General features: G+C 36.3%; 1 protein-coding gene across 1 annotated transcript in view; it reads right to left on the bottom strand.

Annotated features, from left to right (window-relative positions):
* DNAH11 (dynein axonemal heavy chain 11) overlaps positions 1-19,717 on the bottom strand; it is a gene marked incomplete at both ends in the record, with an annotated part of 131,608 nt that overhangs the window by 21,217 nt on the left and 90,674 nt on the right. The window contains 6 exon segments of the mRNA XM_080364203.1: positions 5,177-5,299; positions 5,902-6,046; positions 6,049-6,137; positions 8,798-8,950; positions 9,081-9,163; positions 13,470-13,604. Coding sequence (XP_080220329.1) covers positions 5,177-5,299; positions 5,902-6,046; positions 6,049-6,137; positions 8,798-8,950; positions 9,081-9,163; positions 13,470-13,604 — 728 coding nt within the window.

Here is a 19,717-nt window from a genome sequence, read left to right on the forward strand (position 1 = left end):
GCAGCTACTCTAGGTTTTCTGTTAATTACAGATCTGGGAAAAATAAATGTTTTGTTATTGCTCTCATATGCTTCAAAGAGTGTAAGCAAGAACAATAAATGCAGAGGTGGAGAAACCCAGTAGAATTGCTTCATTTTTTTCAATTAAATGTATCCGTTTAGAGGTTTGTTCTGGATTATGAAGAAATGAAGCAGATACAAGCACTATTTATGGAAGTCCATACCAGAAGGCATAGCAAAAAAAATGGTTGCCAAATAAATTACTAAAACCAAGTTCTACTTTTGGTAATTTTTTGCTCATAATCTCCTATTCCACTAGCAGAGGCAGATAGAACGGACTGAATTAATGCACTATTCTACCCAGGAACAGACAGAGCATGTGAGCTTCCATGTGAGCTCCAACTCTCTGTTATTTGAGAACATAAAAAGTATATTAAAGACAGATTGTTCTCCACTATTTTTTTTTTCCTGTTGAAATTCTTGTAGATCTTGAAATAAAAGAGATTAAGGGATTAAAAAAGGATCCGCAAAGCACTTTAAAAAACTTGTATACACTTGAGGAACAACAGATTTTTGGAAAAAACAAATATAAAGCCAGATAAGTTTCAGAAGGCAAAATGAACACTAAGCTCTCAGCTATGAGAAGTCTATGAACAATGCAACATCTGGTCTGATATGTCAAAACATGAGTTATCAGCACAAAGATCTACATCTCCTTTGCGTATATGCTGCCTGAGGAAAGAGTGCTCAGGTCTTTCAAAGACAGGATCTTATGATGCCAGAAAAATCTTCACTATAGGAACACGACTTCATATCATGAAATGGCTCAAGAGTTAATGCAAAAACTTTTCTTAGCAGACAATTTCATGCAACTCAAAACCAGTACCTTTCAGGGCATATGCTCTCCAAAACATGCCATGACTCTAAACAGCAGAAAGTAGGATAGCTTCCTGTAGCTAAATGTTTTGGATCAGCTCAGCAAGATGGAAAAGAAGTGATAAATTCTTGGATAGGAAAGGAAAGGGAAACAATATTTTTCAATGTGAAGACAGAGGGATAAACACATTTTCCGAAGGAGGCTTCTTTCAGTTCCCGCCGCTTAAAATTAAAAGCCTCTAGAACTGACTTGCAGACTTCAACAAGTAATGTAGAGAATGAAGTTGAATAAATCAGGTGGAAACAAGCACAGAATGGAGCTGTTACTAGGCAATCTCAGTAGGCAAACTGTGCAAGTTGGTCAAACGAGTTCAGTGGAAAAGCACTGACTTAAAGTTGCACAGCTGGTGAGACGTTCAAGGCAAGGAAAGCTTCTCCCTGTGGAGAAACTGAGTGAATTGTCTTGCTGTTTCATGAATAATAGTCATGCCTCGTAAGAATGGAAACTTGTTCATACAAGCTACATTTGCACATAAATCAAATTTCAAGACATCCTAAAGAATCTTGTAAGAACTTGATCTTGCAACCGAAGAGACATGCACTTTGTGAACGTGCAAAGGATTTGAGCAGGTGTAACAACTCATGTGAATGCAAATAGGGGGCTTATGAACAATGAATTTATTCCTCTGTCTTCTCTCCTAGGAGTCAAAATGACATTGATCTATTATAGTTAATGCTCACATCCAGTGATCTCCAAAAGAGAGGTGCTGAGGAGACAGGATAGGAAACAGATAGTGCTTAATGTTCAAATGCTAAAGCCTATGCGTACCAAACCTGTTCAATGGCTTCACTCTTCCAGCAGGCGAGGGCCAAAACCCAACACTGTATAAGTGTTGGCACCTACTTTTATGCCTTGATTTATTTGCTACAGAAAAATCTAACTATGTGCATTTCAGATAATTTTTGCATACTTTGCTAATAAGTTCCACCCAAATTTTACTTACGTCCTCTTGTGCCTTTCATGCTTATACAAAGCAATGTACCACAACTGATAATTTTTGGAAACTATTTTATTATCTTTTGTCTTTTTTCCCTCTTCTTAAAGTAAACATCCTAAAATATTTTAATACAAATCTTAGCATTTTAAAGCCATTTTGAACATAAGGTCACAGTCTACAGTGCATTAAGACCCACTAAGAAGGTTTACTGCTCCAAAATTAAAATTAAAAAAAAATATATCCAAACTTGAACACCTAAAACTTGTTAGGCTTCTAAATATATGTTGAGGCACTTAGGCAAGAAGTCTGATTTTCACAGATAACAAGTACCTGCAGTTCACCCTACAATCACCCACATTTTGAGGAAAATGTAAATTTATACATATATTTGAAGTTCTCTGACTCTGAGAATTAGTTTTGCAGGCTTCGTTCAGAAACAATACCAGAAGCTGGTGTTACAGAATATTCAAGAATATAACACAAGGATAATCTTGGTAAACAAGGAAGGGGAGATATACTTTTATGAAGCTGCTTCACAGATCAGCAAGTTCTCTAATATGCAGGCTAGTAAATTTGCTTTGGAAGGAGTACAAGTTGATAAATCTCCCTTGCTATGCTTTCTGTCGATGGATATGATAAGATATATTTTAAGTAAAATTAGGATTGTCTGAAGCTCAGTGAATTTAATTATTTGTAATTATCCATTTGTTGTCAGTATGTGGCCATTTTATGACAGTGGTATCTACTGTGTGGGTCAGGTTCAACTGTATATCTTTTCAAACACAGAATTAATGTACTATTGATGAAACCATTACTAGAACCAAATTAAAGTCTGGGCTGATGTATTGGTCCACAGGGTGCTGTCAGACATGAAAGGAGTAATTAGTATTCATTACTTCATACTCTGCAACATTCCAATTATTAATGAACTTCAACTGCTGGACCTCACCATATCTATCACAAATACCTTTCTAGTCTTTCTTTATTAGGAAAAAAAATTCAAAGTGCCTGCCACAACTACTAAAATAAACAAGTAACATAAATGAATCTAGAATGAGGAAAACTCTGATTATTTTGTAATAAAAGGTATATATATATATATACACATTACTAGTGCCCCACAAAGGAGACCTGCTGCATCCTCAATGAGCCACAGAGTGCTAGGTCATGTAATACTGTTAAAATATTATCCAGAAGAACCTATATTTGAATAGCTTCATATATTTGTGTTTGTGTCTGTGTGCATGTGCATGTGCATAGCTCTGTTGTGCTGCATGAAAGCCCTTGCTAAGGAAATGCAAAACTGTATTGCTGTGACCCTTGAACTTTTCAATCTGACTTCTTTCTATTGTTTTATATCCCTCTGTCTCATGCCTTAAGACTTGTTAGACTGTGCAATTTTTGATCTCTCACACCAGTATAATTCTAATTTTCAATAGAGTTTCTTCTCTATAGGTTTTAAAAAGCAAGCTATATGGTCTTACTCTGAAGTACTTCAAATACCATTATAGAAAATGTAACAAAAAGGCATAATTTGAAGATCTCACAGTGCAGAGCAAGAGTGCATCTTCCAGGAACTTCATGTATGCAAGGCACCACTTTATTTCAGGCACCACTGCCTGAAATATGAGGGGAGGGAGGGAGAAAAAGCTTGGGTAATCTGTCCAAAACTATTATAGATACTATTTTTATTTAAGCTATATTGCATATTTTCTTTTCTAGCAATCTGAAACTGCAAGTACTCTCAATACTGTGCGTAATCTGAGACCCATTCAAGAAATGCTTCAGGGGTATCTCTGGCTTTTTTATCAGAATAAATATCATATTCTTCAACATTAAAATCTAGCTTGTTGATGTGCTGTTTGAAAACAGGAATAGAAGACAGGAGCACTTTCAGGCTTAAAAATAAATTGACATTTGAGCAGAGACAATAACATGGCATTTCATTTCAACAGATAAAACATTTAATGAGGTTTAACAAGTTTACTCTCATGCAACCACAAATCAAAATTATTCTTTAGGTAACAGTTGCCTTGAATACTCAACAATCACATTGGAAGTTTTCATGAAAAGTGATGGAAGACATTACAGACCGAAATTCTCTTGCACCAAGGACTTGAGTGCAAGCTCCTTTACTTTTCCTATTATCATTCTGAAAAATGTGTATCTAGAGGTGGGTTAATTGGATCTTGGACAATATTTTAATGGTATTCTATAAATTTGATATCAATTTTTCAAAATATAGGGGAAAAAGAGGCATGAGAATGACAGATGAGATGCACAGATGCCCCCCATAAAAAGTCAGAACATCAAGTTTCCCTCCCTTGTACCATCTGCCACTCCTGCCACTGCAGTGTCAGAACAGGGAAGACACATTAACTCATCAGCCTGGAGTTAGATGATTAGAATTTGAGTCTCCCACTCAAATTCCTAGCTCCAGACCTCTGGAGTGGAGCTCACAGGGGTGTCAGAGCTGTGGTCCTTCCATGGGGAGGAAGGGTTCGGAACAGTCCCTGTACTCGGATGTTTGGAGCACTTGCATGAGAAACGGGCTGTGAGTGTTGGTGTTAGCAGACCAGGTTTCTGGGTAAAACTGGAGACAGCAACACCACCATGACATCTGCCTCAGTGGGTTTGTGAACACTGGACTGGTTTGATGCATGGGACACTGGCAACAACACCACTGTGAAGAGTCCCCATCTCTGCCCGACATTGTGACATTCGTTTTTCCTCATTAGTCTCTTTGGTTTTGTTTTGTTTTGTTTTTTCTTTTTAAACCAAGTTCTTGATTTGTTTTATGGGGTGGCTCAATAAAGAGTTGTGGCAGCACACTGCAAAGTGGAGCCATGGTTTTCTTATGCTGATATTGCAGCTGGAAAACCCTATATTGTTAAAACCAAATCCAATCTATCATTTCTAATATTTTGCCTTTTCCTATAGATGCCTAATATACAAATGAAGTATTTTATTTTATTTTGAGCCAAATTATAACATATGCTTCTCATTTTGTTACTTTTTTTGAAGTAAAAAAAGGAAAAGATTTTCACTTTGGGTCGAGAAACTCACATACACATCTATACTGTATTTCTATTACAATTTGTGAATTAAGGTAATTTTGTTATCTAATCAGATGTAGATAGCAACACCTTAATATCCACTCATCATCAGTTTTTAGCCATTGCATTTTAAAAAAAGAAATAAATAACTTAATGAAAGGTTATCAAGAAGTAAGCAAAATGTGGCAATCAAAGCAATATAGCCCCAGTTGTCATGGAAAAATTCTGATTACTCAAGTATACTTACTTTCCCTTTTTAACTGTATGTCTTCCACATAGAAGATCAAGTATAAGATCAATAATTTCACTCATGTATTCTGTAAGTACAGTCCCTCCACAAGCCAAAGCTCTTTCAATGGTCTTCAGAAAGCTTCACATGAAAAATAAAAAATTAAACCCTCAAATATTAGATAAATGTTGGTCCTAGAAAGATTTATTTTATCTAATAGAACTGGAGAAGTTTTTCTAAAAGAGCATGATTAAACCACTAATTAAATTCATAAAGAAAGTGGTATCAACTTACATATAATGCAGTAAAAGTACAAGAATTGAAAACACATTTGTTTACTAGCAAGAGACCTAATATTGACTTTTGCCTTGAATATAGTGCACTGGATTGAATCTTCCCCTCTAAGGTGCACCTGCTGTGTTCTGCTGACTAAACCATACACTGAAACTAATGTCACATCATCAGGCTTTGCACCTTGCCTATTGAAAAGGTGACTTGCCCCTCACAAAAACTGCACCTTGACTTCCACTTTATTTCCTTCTCAACACTTGAAAACAACATAAAAAAAATCCCCTTTCAAGCACCATTTTAAATGGAAAATAATACTACGGATAAATAAGCAGCACGGTTGCAATATTTCAAGTCTTCAAGTAAGTGCATTCCAAGAAACACTAAGCTCTCGCAAAAATTAGGGCAACTTCAGGGCAGTAAATGTGAAAGCCAATTTTTCAGCATGCACATACCCTTTCTGTCCTGGATGTATGACTTTAAGGTCAGCTCCATATTTATTCTTTATCCATTTAATTCCCTGTTGCTGGGGATCTATCGTCAGAGGCCAGTGCCTGCAGTTTGTCAGAATAGTGGCATTTTCTGTTGACATCCTATCACCGGCCGTCCCTCGTTACTCCATGTTGCAAGCGCAGCATCATCCGTCAACGTGACAATTGGGTCCAGGCCCTCCATCACAGCAATAAGAACCTTTGAATCATAGTGGAAAATAATCATCCAGCAAGGTTACCAAGCAGCAAGACATGACTCAGTGCAATTCATAAGATAACTGGGCTGATATAAATTAAGGCTTTCTAGGCAGAAAGGTAAGGAAGATCCCTGTGAAGTTTCCGATGCAAAAGATTATGCTAGGCAATATGATGAGAAGCACTTTATCACATTTATGACATTTTAAAAAATGCGTTTTCATTTAAGACATTTACTTCATAAAAATATTTATTGTTCAATAAAATGTTAAAAAAACACCATATATTACAAATTTTGGTGTATACAGATTCTGATATTGCAAATTCAATGCTCATGTATGCTCTTGAGCAGGTATTTTTGGAGCATAAATCAGCATTTATCTACACAAAAATCATAGAAACAGGATTCCCATGGTATCTTCTTAATATAGTTCAGCTGTGTATCAACAAGGTCCAAAGCCAGAGAACAGAACCATCTCCAGGGGCAGAGGAAGCCTTGCAGCTCCCTGCCTGGCACCAGCTGTGGCAACGTGCTCGTGTGAGTGCCCCTTTGCTCAGAAGGAACCTGTGGTGTCCGCATACATGAGAACAGCCACTACAGAGCCACACTTGCTGGACACCAACTTGTTGCAGACATTGACAAGGAGATGAAATCGAAAAGAAATGGAACATCTGAAATCAGCGTTTACTGAACGAGTAAGAGTGGGAAGGGAAATGCTTAATGCTACACAACAGAGTAAGAGAGGCTGAATAACTAAGCTATTTGGAAAAAAAAAAAAGTGGCCAGTGGAAGCATAGAAGATCTACACCAGATATCAGGAAGTAGGTTGTTCTTTGCTTAAGCGAAGGGCAAATCCCCAACAATTCATAGAATCGTAGAATCATTTTGGTTGGAAGAGACCCTCAGGGTCATCAAGTCCAACCATAAACTAATTTGAGCACTAAACCATGTCCTCTCCTCAAGCACTAATCCATGCCCGTTCCTTTACAAAGATATTCCAGTTTTCCTTATTTGTGATTGCTGGATTGAATTCTAAATCCATAAATTAAAGGGAAGCACAGAACCATCAATATTTAGCCCAAACTATCTTTCACTCCATTCAGAAGTGCTTTAAAAACTCTTCCATCAAAATTTTCCTCCTCCCTAAATATGTATAGTCCTTAGCGCTGACTTGTAGACTTGAGATCGTTTTAAAAGTGCACATTGAAATAAAAAAGCATGTAAATTTGGTGCTTATTTATAAAGAAAATAATTACATATATTTAAATTGAGACAAATTTGCACAATTATTAGTATTAATAAGAATGGCATCATACATCTAGTGCATTTTCTGTGGCACAATGTCATAGCTACCATATTGTTAGAAAATACATACCACCTTAAAATTATCTGACCCCTGATTCTAATCATAGAGCCCAAAATGAACTTGACTGTTGATGAACTTGCTGAAAATACAAGCACAAAAGGACCAACAGGCATACACTCCTCTCTGTAAGCATGCAACAAGTTAATCTCCTGTGGTAAATATACCAGAAGACCGAAAATATTTGGTTTATCTCTGGACTGCAAGGCAAGCAATACAATCACTTTCATGAGCTGAAATAATTCCTTGTGGAAAATGCTAACATTGAGGTGTTAGCAGTGTTCCTAATACAAATTTTCACACAATGCAAAAAAAAATATCGTATTGTATAGATACATCTGTTGTCCCTGTATCTGCATTAAACTGATACTTCATGGCATAGAACTACTTCGTGTTCCTTCTAAAGAGGATTATTAATAAACATGTATTTTTAACTTCCTAAATGCATTCGTCTCCTCTTTACTACCCTTCCCCACTTTTTTGCATTTTACCTGCAAAAAATTTTATGGTGAAAAAGGTCAGGGAGATGTTCCAGGCAAAACAAAGCTCCACACAAAATAGTGACTGTTAAACTGTTGCAAAAATCAAACGGCTACAAAAAGACGTCCCTGCAGTTCTGAGTGCTGACTTTGGGAACCTTGGATTTGTCTTTAACAGGATTTTCAGAGTGTTCCCGGGCAACTTAGGTCACCCACTGTGCCTTAGCTTTGTGATTTAAAATGGGGGTAAGAGTTCGACATTTCACATATTTCAGATAATAAATTATATTAACTGTGATATCGTGCTGTGATTTGCAGCACATGAGAAGCAGGAAACAGGTAGAAAGAAGTGAGGAACATTTGCAGCAGAAAGAAAGAAAGGAATGGCCCAAAGCTTTACAAGGAAGGCTGGAGGAACCTTTTCAGAGACAATTCTAAGGGCTAGAGCCTCTCTGCAGTTATTGAGTACTAACATGGTTTCTTCCGTGTCCAGAGAAATGGAGATTATCACAACTACCTGCTCTTCCTGGAGCTGAAAACCTAAGCGGAATAGGTCTCTCTGCACTGTTCTATCACTATGTATAGCATTTACTGTTTCACAAGTGTCACAAAAGACAGAATTTGGCATAGAGAACTGGAAAGGGAAAGGATTTTCTTTTGCAAACAGAACTTAAACTCTTTCTCCCATTTCCCTCAAAGCGTACCTGTAATCTGAGGAAAGCCACTTTTAAATACAGATCTGTACTTCAAATTTTTGAAAGACAGCATCTTTAACCAACCAGACTTTTCACTGGAGACCCCATTTTATACAGTAAATTTTACCTTTGTGACTTTAGAAAAGGGATCCAGACATGTTTCATCAGTTCCTGGAAATGCTGTTTTGTGAAGGGTGCAAAGTAAGACACAAATGCTGCTGTTAATAAGACATCACCACATAAAGTTTTCTTTTTTGCTTTCAGGTGTTCAATGGACCTTCTTCAATGCATGTTTTCAGACTGCAAAGCAAAATTAGAAAATGTCATCTCCTGAACAACTTGGAAGTGACAGAACTTTTAAACTCCACATTAAAAAACAGAAGCACTCAAAAGTACAACAGGAAATGTACTCTGTCAGCAAGAGATACGCTGCATAAAACTGCAAGGCTGGAAACAGTCCATACTTTCTGGTGCTGATTTGAAGCCTTTGAAGCTGAAAAAATAGGTTGGAGCACTTAATCAAGCATGCTATGTCCTTCTCTTGCTTGATTTTTTTCCAGTAATTGGTACTTTGGTCTGAACCAGATACACTATGGCAGACACACAGAAATACTAGCAGCATCTGGCATTCCACTGCCAGGTACAGTATGGCACTACTGCCTTGTGCAAAGTGCAGTCATTTCCATCCAGATACAGAGAAGGCAAAGAAACAAGAATATTAGAAGAAAAAAAAACAAACAAACAAAAAAAAAAAACAGAAGAAAGGATAAAAAGCTGTTTCAACCTCAACAAAGATGTGACTTCTACTATTTTCTCATGCCTTTTTCCAAGGGAAGGGGAAGAAGGACAGAAGAGTTGTAGGTTTTCTTTCCTCTTATTTGTCTGGCTTTTTTTTACTTACTATCTACAGAAATTTTACTAAGCTAACAAATGTAATGATTTTAAATTTCAACAGGAGGAAAGATTAAGGTGGTCAAATACACAGGTTGCCCAGAGAGGTTCTGGAGTTTCCATCCTGGGAGATATTCAAAACCCAACTGGACATGATCCTGAGAATCCAGTCTAACCAACCCAGTTTGGGCAGGAAGGGGTGCACTAGATGATCTCAGAAGGTTCTTTCCAGCCTCACTGATTCTGTCAGAGTTTAACTATTGTTTTATTTCTTTATTTCCCCCCCCCATATCAGCCCACATTTCTGGAATCCCTTGTGTACTTTACAGAGTTCAGCTTAAACATGCTTACCCTGGGATATTTTGGTTGAATAGTCAGGAACAGTATAAAATATTGGTAATTTCTTATTAGTAGCTATGCAGAAAGCTGTTATTTTTTTTCCAGTTACATTGTAAAGACAGCCTACTGCCTATTTAAAATGTTGAAATGGTGACTAAAGAATTTCAGATAAATGAAACCATATTAATATTTAAGATGAGTCATGGTTTAACGTCAGCTAGCAACTAAGACCACGATAACTGCTTACTCACTGCTGTCCATCTCCAAAGTGGGATAACATAGAGAATCAAAAAGGAAGGGAGAAAGCTCATGGGCTGAGATAAGAACAGTTTAAGAAAACAACAACAAACAACAACAACCACAACAACTACTACTACTACTACTAAATGAAATAAGCGATACTCTAGCAATTGCTCACGAACTCTGATAGTGCCAAACAGCCATGCCTGGTCACAAACAGCTAAACCAAACAAAAGAGCAAAAAGGCAAAATGCAAACAGCCCAAAAGCTAACTGTGAACCAACAGAATAGTAAAAGGCCAAATTCCAACAAAACTAATGATCAAACAGACACAGCATAAAACTCAAACTAGCAGTATGTGGCACACTATACTTTGTTCTGTGTATACAATTCCCAACAAAGGAATGAGAGTATGCATGAATGTATGCTCAAATAGTTTCAGCATGGAAATGAAGGTAAAAATTGATCATCCATTAAAATCATCTTCCGACTGATGAAATTCTAGATACAAAATTGGAATAGACTGCCAAAATCTTTCTTCCTTGTTTGTACTGTTGGAAATGCTCAGGTAAAAATAAAAGTTGTTTCCCAGTTTGTTCACTCACATCAGGGAAACCTCAGGAAATAATTCTCCAGCAGGCAGAGGGACCGAAGCAAAGAAAGGGCCAACATGAAAGGAGGAAAACACACTGCTGAACAACTTATAAGGACTGTCCTTTACCCACTGTCCATACAGACATTTATTTTTCAGAGCAATGACAGTAATCAAAACATAATTTTCCAGCCCTTTACATGATGTAATCAAAATCACTGAATAGAAAGTATCCTCCATACTTCAAATAATTTAATATAAAATGCTTGCATTTTGCTGGTGCTAGCTGCTTAAGAGCTTGAAAGAATACTTGTAGATGTGCTCGTTCTTGAAAGCCTTTAAAATGTATAAAATCAATCTCAAGAAACAACTCACTTTCATTCTAAACAAATTTATATGTGTACAAAAACAAAGTATCAAAATAATTTCAAAATTTGATATTAATGAAATATTTTCCAACTATATTTTTCAGAAAAATCAGAAATATTTACTGAAATAGTTAAACAGACAGAGAATTCTACAATAACAGAAGACTCAAACTCTTTTGTCATTAAATAGGAATATAGAATATCCACTAAGAAAGTGGAAGTATCTTTAATCAAAGTACTGTGCTTAGAAGAGTTAGTATTTAATGTTTCACAGTGTAAATGCAGGAACTCAGTGTGTAAAGACCTCCTAACCCCCAACTACATTCATAAGAGATGCCCAGCAAATGACACATAAAGGATTATTCCTGTTAGAAGCTTTAACAGCAATCTTTGTAATGTAGCAGTTTTGCTTTGAAGTATTTTAGGCATCCATTTTTGTCTACAGAAGTTGTTGGATTCTTCTTTAAACCATTAACTGAAAGCAACAAGACAATAAATCCATTAATTTACAAGAAGGCTTTTTGGTTTACCCATTCTCTTTTCTTGTTGTCACTGACTGGTAAGTCATGAACAATAAAGAGCACCCACCTCATTCTCAAAAATAGCTTTGAAATTTGAAGATTTACTAAACATAGAATGATTGTCTATTTAAATCTTCAGTAATTTTACCATACCACCCAAGCACCATAAATCACTAGTGACATTGGTTAACAAGGGTTTAAGAGTTGGAACATGCAGTGTAATAAATTTCCAGACAGTTAAAAATCACTATAATTTTATTCTAATGCATTATAGATTGCCTGTAATGTCATCCTGGCCGGGGTGACCCATTTCTAATTTTGAACAGCTGTTCAGCTCAGGAGTTAGTTAATGATTAAATATAAATTGCCTGATTTATTAGTCTGAATGGCTGAGCTTCCAGGTCAATGCTATATAGACAAAATCATCAGTCTTTATGCTTTTCAGAAGTTAACTGTCTCCTGTTCTAGTAAAAAAGAATTTATTCTCAGAGGAAAAGTTCTCGATTAATCCTTTTAAATATTTTCCACCTTAACTTACACAATAAGACCACTCATAAGAGCTCAAATCTTGAAAAAAACCTTCTTTTAACTATGCATAAACCTTCAAATCCAAGCACTGGAGACTACCTATGGGCAAAGGCCATTGCCTTCCACAGAGCTTCCAAAGGCTTTGGATGTCTGCAAGGTCAGGCCAACAGTGACTGTCCCATGTGTTTTGGGGCAAACAAAAGTTTTCACATGCAGAGAGTAACAATGACCTCACTGTTTTTCTACCAAAGGAAAAATTATTTACATATTTTATATTTCTAGGCATATTAATTTCAAAATCAGGTGTCAAAAATGGATCAGTTTTAATTGCACTGTTTTTTTTTATTAGTTCTATACAGTTATAATTATTATTTATAAACTGATTTAATCTTCTTGATTGCCAGACTCTGCTGAGAGATTTACAGAAACAAAAGTATTCATTCTCTGATCTTAGAAATTAAAGTCACAGAGATTTTATGAAATCCAGCTTAAAATATTTATTCAGACTGTCTTGGGAACTCACATAGTAGTGTAAATACTCTTTGTAGTTTTTATTTCCTGTTATTTACACTTATTTGTCAAAAAGGAATGGTTAGAGTTCTAGATAATGAATTGAGACAGCACAATTTCTGTAAACACTTAGGAGAGACTGCACACCAATGCTGTGGTTGACTTAAATGGTTACTGACTGTTAAATAGGCATGTGTTAGCTTTAATGATGTTTGTCTGCAAATAAAGGTAATAACCACACTTAAATATATATAATTTTAACATAAATACATTTCATTCTTATTTAAAAATTAATGGTTTCTGTAAAAAGAAAAAAAAAAAAACTATAAGGAAACAGTAAATATCTGATTGGTGCCTTCCACTTATTCACAATCTAAAGTGCAACGGGGGCAGATGCAGGGCAAATCCATCCTGACCTAGAGGATTATTCAGTCTTTCTGCTCATTAACTAGAGGCTGCCCAGGCTGTCGCAATGTGTTCACAGTTGTGTATAAATGTGGTGACTTAGTTATAGAGACTTTTCTCTAGCAATCATGCCAACATCAGCTGCTCAGCAACACATGATTTTCAGGAAAAGCAATTTTGGTGCAGTGCATTTTACTTCTCAGGATTTTATTACAGGTTTATTTGTGTGTTCTGTTTTTTCCTTCATTTAAATGATTTCTAAAAAGAGTCATCTCACTCCTGTCCCCACCAGCCCTTTCTCCCCACACTGTCCTTAAAAATTTAAGATTAACCTCATGTTTAACAAAACATTTCAAATATTTTGAAATTCACAGTAGCAAGAACATCCAGGGAAAATCTTCTTACCTCAAGTCTCCTGACCAGCCTGTTGGTCAGCTCAATAGTTTTGTTTGTTCGGTTTACATCATCTTGATGTTGGACTTTCTCTGCAACCGCTTCCTCAAGTGAAGCTGTGAGCTTACACAGATTGCTATCCAGAACCTATTCAGAAAAGGAATGGATAAATATTCTAGCTTAAGGTTTGTTGTATTTGGGGTGGTTTTTTTTTGTTGTTGTTGTTTTTGTTTGTTTGGTAGTCATCATTTATTTAATATGTTAAAAAAAAATATTTTAAATGATATCTTTTAATGACTGTAGAATGGACCTTTAAGTCTGAAGGATACAAAATTTAGAGGAAAGGTTGTGTTGTACTCTGTTATTTCTACAGCTCCTGGCATAAGTATGCTAACTAACAACAACTTAGAATAAAACCACTATTAGAATCCCTCATTAAATACTCATTTAAATGGTGGAGATCAGGTGCTTGGAGTATGGTAACAGGAGGAGATATGTTTCTGTTGATGACAATGGCCTGCATTGCAATGGCCAGATCTGTAGCTCCTGGACAAAAGTGCAAGTTCCCTGTGCTAGATTCAGTCTCAAACCTCCTAGGATGCTGTAACCATGTCCCACGCATTCTGGAGCATTTAAAATTTTAACAAAGAGAGGAAAAAAATACAAGAATGGAATTAGGATTTTCATTTTGTATATGATCTGGGTGGCATACGAAGATTCAGTAGTTTGCTCTTGGATGGACAAGATGGCTTCACTTGTGGGAGAAAACAAGGAGATCTCCTGCATACCAATCCACACCTTCACCAAAGGCCTTTCACCACCTTTGTGCACTCTGCTCCAAAGGCAGCAACATGCCCCCCTCTCTGCTTTCAGGGATTTCATCCTGAATGTACCTCAGCTCAGTAGCAGCCCCTGCCCACACCCAGTGAGCTCCTGCATGTTCCCTCTCAGACTGCTCAGACCCTTTATTTTCTTCAGTCTCTATCACTCCTGCCATACACCTGGTAATTTGCTGAGCTGCAGCATTTTCTCCAGATTCTCTTAACTGAGCAGTTAGGATGACATGGGATTTTTATATAAAATAACGTAAAATTGTTTCTTTTAATGCCTACCTAACTCAAACAGCTCAGAGATGCTTGGATGAAGAGCTATTGTTCTCCTTGTTGAAGACACAACATCCTGTACTCCTGAAAAAAGTCTAAGAAATATAGTAATAATCAGTCAAGAACAGTTAGTCAATAAAACAGGCGGAAAAAAAAATGACTAGTTTCTTCTGGTTGTAAAAATAAAAACTCCAGACTACGGCATTTGTTCATCAAAAAGGACCAAAAATAAGAAAGCCACCCACAATGTGTTTATCTCAGTTTTCCCTTTCATCAGGACAATAAACACTTATATTCTTTTGTACTCTATCAAAAAAAAAAAAAAAAGAAAGAAAAAAGAGTTTCTTCCAGCTCAGCAAACTATGAAGAACTAATGAAACAAAAGGTGTTACAAAATCAGGTAACTGAGTGATAAAAGCAAAGAAGTTAACACCTTGAAAAGTATTATTTTTACAAATAATCAGGTGAGGCAAAAGTTGAATACAAGGACAGAGCTTGAAAGATCATTTGTAAAAAGACAAGGCAAGGGACAGTACAGCAGGCGAGTTGCCTGGAACTGTTTTGTTTCTCTAGAGTAACTATAGAACTAATAACATGAGATCCACTGTAAAATAAAACTATCCTATTTCAGGTTTAATGGAAGAATCACAACAAGAGCAAGAAGTGCATAGCTCCATGAAAGCTTGGTGGTTTTGCAGGATCAAAGATTTTTATCTCATCTGCCAAGTTTAGTGCTTGAATTGGTGGTGTGCAATCAGGAAATTTAAAACTAAAATATAAATTAAAATAAGAAATTAATTGAAAAAGGGAAAGATGAAATTACAACTTAAAGCTTAAGAGAGAAGCCTGGCTTGATTTCTTAGGGATCATGAAGGAGTCAATCCACTTTTTAATGGTGATGGATCTTAAATTGAGAGACTAATGACGATCTCTGCTCATAAGGGTGTCTCACAGGAGTGGGCTTTAAGCAAAATTTCATCAGTCTAGCATGCAAGGCATTAGAAAAATGAACACAGAAACAGCTCTCTACTCTCTTTTTTTAAGAGAGACTTATTTCTAGGCATGTCAAGTTTGCCTGCATTGTAACATAAACCTGACCGTATTTCCATCAAAGTTCAGGTAGTGAAGACGACAAGAACATTCTTCTGCAGTGAGACAAACAGTAAGGTATGCCCCAATGTCTTTTCAGTTTTGTTTGTTTGTTTGTTTGTTTTTAGATTTCTTTTTGGTACATAATAGCCTCTTTTACCAGTGCACTTCCTACTTCATGACTTTAGAACAGGAAATGTGTCACTACAAAACACGCCATTCCCTTTTGTCATTCTTTCATAGGATGTACCATCAATAAAGTTTAGGGCTAGCAACGACAGGATTACATATTGCATTTTATATCTCAGTACTCTAAATTCTATAGGATAATTCACATGTTTTGAAAACACTTGTTATGGAGAAAGTTAGTGCTAGTGAAGTATGCTCCACAAATCACAGCATAGTAATTTCTCTCCATAGCAAGCCTGCTGGACTACGCCCTGGTATAATCTTTTCCAGGAACAAAGTGTATTTTCACTCATAGGATAATAATAATAATAATTGTAATTATAAGTAATACAAATTGCTTGGTATCTGCCAAAAGGATGAACTCAGCCCAACTTTTTAGAGCTAACAATAATAAATATACTACTTTCCTTATATATATTTTTTTAATATATAATGGGCATACTTCTTGTAATGTATAGATGTCAATGTAAATTCATAATTATCACAAATATTTTTAGCAGACAACTGTAGTTTTTATAAGGACAGAAATCTGATTTAATTTCACTCCAAATACTTAAAAAATAATTTTGCTTGTGAAGAAATGTTCCTTTTTTTCTATTTTCTAACCTGTTCTTCTTTTCATTTACTGTAAATACATAGCAATTTTTTGACTGGATGGACAACTGTAAGTGTTTGTATATTAAAAGTTTAACACACAGGAAAGGATCAGTAGGCATCACCACCTACAGAGTATCTTTTTATCATCTTTAAAACATCGTAAATATTTTAAATTACATACTATGTTAGTATTAGTCACAGTCTGTATATATTTGACATTAAAAAAAATTACTGTGACAATGTTCATTACATTATTGCCCATGTCTGAATTTAATTTCTCATCTAAAGATACATTCTGGAAGCCATGAGAAGTGAAAGGAGGTTAGTTTAGCTGTGCTGTCTAAGCTGAAGATGTATTATTGATTACTAACAGCTGCAACAATTAGCATCACTGAAAATTGCTGGCCACAAAAACTTCCACATGAAAAAATACATACAACTCTCATTCTCTCTTTCTTTGCCAACAAAAAGAAGCTGAATTACGATCCAGGGAGCACAAAACATCCATGAATGCAGGAGCAGATATCAGTAACAACTGATACTCTGCCTTGAAGTCTATTCTTTAGAAAATCAGACAGAGGAAGATGAGAGAGAAACAGGCAAATAAATGACCAGAAGGGAAAAAGGCAAGAAATTAAGTGAAGGATAGGGGGTAACTGAATGTATGGACTGATTCTTGGAGAAAAGACTTGAAGAAAAACCCTAATGCCACTTTAAAGGTATTTAAAAGAGACTAGATAGAAGAGTAATTCCTTCATTGCTCTTACCTCATCTGTTTAGCTCTAGAATGAAAAGGACTGCTAAAGGCTAGCATTCATAAAGTATCTCTTCTGTACTGCTTCATTTCATGCAGATTCAGATGAGGAGTACCTTCTTCCTGCAGGCTCTCTATACTGGGCCTATGCAAGCTCAGGAGGAATTCAGCTCTTCAAAGGGTGACTGATAGGGCTGCACAGCACTTCTACCACTCCTGAAGAAGAGGTGGTAGGTGAGGTGAAAACTCCTCACAGACTGGATCCAGTCAGCAGGCAGCCCAGACAGAGGTATAACAGAATGTCCATATATCAAAAGTGACCTTCTTTCAAAACATTAGAGAACTTACAACTCAAGTAAAGAATAAGATCTTTCTAGAGACTGATAGCGTCCAGAGGGTTATCAGCGGCTAAGGAAAATAAAATCTAGGTACTTGTCACTGACAAGTGCCTGCATTGTTCATTTCTTTTTCCAGATGAAATACAAGTTTGTCTTCTCTTTATACTCATTCCACAGACTCCCTTACACAGTGAAACATACCTTTAGAAGGCCTGACATGAGCCAGCTGGAATAGGTTGTGTAGGGTGGAGGTGCAAGTTACAAAATACTGAATGTAAACATTAAATGAAGCAGATCAAGAAGTTACCATGGTTGGAAGAACAGAGCTGACAAAACTTTACTATATGTAAAACTTCCTGGAGAAGTGGAACACAACTGGTGAATATTGATACAGCACTTTATTCTATCTCTAAAAATGGATACCAGCAAAAAGTCAGTGTTTCACTCTGAATTTGCATCTTTCCATCAGTTGATCCTGATTAATGCTACTGCTGTACTGCTGGACTGCAGTCCTCCCCCATGGGGATGTCACATGGAGCATCACGTCCTTTAACATGTGGATTAATACAAGTTTCCGGTTGAGGAACTCAAGCTGATTTTGAATGTGAGATTGAACAGCGCAGTTCAGGATCATTGAACAGGGATGAAAACCTACAAAGTTATTCACTGTTGACCATGTTGTGCATGCTTAGATGATGGAGAAAAAAGCTGAGCCCAGAAAGTTAAGCGGAGGCTCTGTGAAATGCCAACTGTACCTATGGTTAAAACAAAACTAAGCAAAGTGATCCATTTCATGGAATTAATGAGTGTCAGTTCTGTTTAAAAGGAGGAGTGCAAAGACTCTTTTGTACCTCCAATCTACAGAGCTCCTTCAGTCTAGTGAACCTTATGAATGAACTCAGCCCCCCCATCACCCTCTAACATTTCACAGATAGGAAATGAGGTACTAACGATCAGATCCCAGAGGAAATGCATCTCTCAGCCACACAATTTTCTGTAGTTCAAACTTCTTGAATTAAGATTTTATTAAGTGGGTGTCACATCTCCAACTTGTTATAATTCCGGAAACTTAAAATTCCTTCTAAGATTCCCAAATTGTTTAAAGCTCTGGTGTGTGCTAACTTGCAATTTCCCCCTCCTCCCTAGTTGCCAGTCCTGAGGAAACTATCCATGACTTTTATACACACATCTTTATGTCACGCACTACATTTTTATAACTACTTCAATCATTTCCAGTCTACCACATGGCTTTCAGTTAATCATGTAATTAAAACCAGGTTATTTCAATCACTTTCAAATCTTTTCTTTCAATAACATTTCAGATGTAAATCATTGTTAGTCCAAGTGTATGGAAGTGTATGCATAGGTAAGTAGTTCATGGAAATGAGTAACTTCGATCACCTTATACATGGAAAAAAGCATGACAAATTGGATGAGAGCCTTACTGTTACCTGGAATTCGCAAGACATTTGAATTAACAACATTTTGCATTGCCTTGTGCAAAGAATTGCACTGTAAACTGAAGCTTTTAAAGTGAAATATTTTGGGACTGTGTAATAGAATACTGAGGTACAAGAAACAAGCCAAACCCAAGTTTTCCTAAGTAAGATCTATGCAGCAGTTTTTGCTACATCATTATAACACTCTCTTACCACTCTAAGTGTTACAAATATATTTTAATACACATAATATATGCACTGCATAGAAAAGTATTTATTTTTTATTCTTCTACTGAGGTCCTTCTTCTTGTAAAATATTACCAGATGAACAAAATTTCTGCTTTATTTTTGGAATCAAAAGATAGTGTAAGCAAGAAGGACCTTCGGAGGTCATCCAATCCAACTCCCAACTCAAAACAAGGCTAACTTCAAAGTTTTCTTTGAACTGACCCCAATCAGCCTCAGGTCATCTTCCACAAGCTACTAATATATAAATAATAAAGAATTATTAGTGAACAGTTCAAATTTTTCCTTCCAAAATGTATTATTTTGCATTTATGAATAGCTAACTTCACCAGTTATAGTGTTCTCTATTCAACAACCTCATGAGCTCTGGAGCTTACTGTTGCTATGAGTAATACCTATCGGGGAATCAAAAATTACAGCTACAGCTCCTTAAAAAAGTTCATCAGGTTGGTCAGCTATGGTATGAATCGTTTATAAAAATAACAGTTTTAACTAGATCCTCCCA

Source organism: Nesoenas mayeri, assembly GCF_963082525.1.
Source record: "Nesoenas mayeri genome assembly, chromosome: 2".
NCBI lineage: Eukaryota > Metazoa > Chordata > Aves > Columbiformes > Columbidae > Nesoenas > Nesoenas mayeri.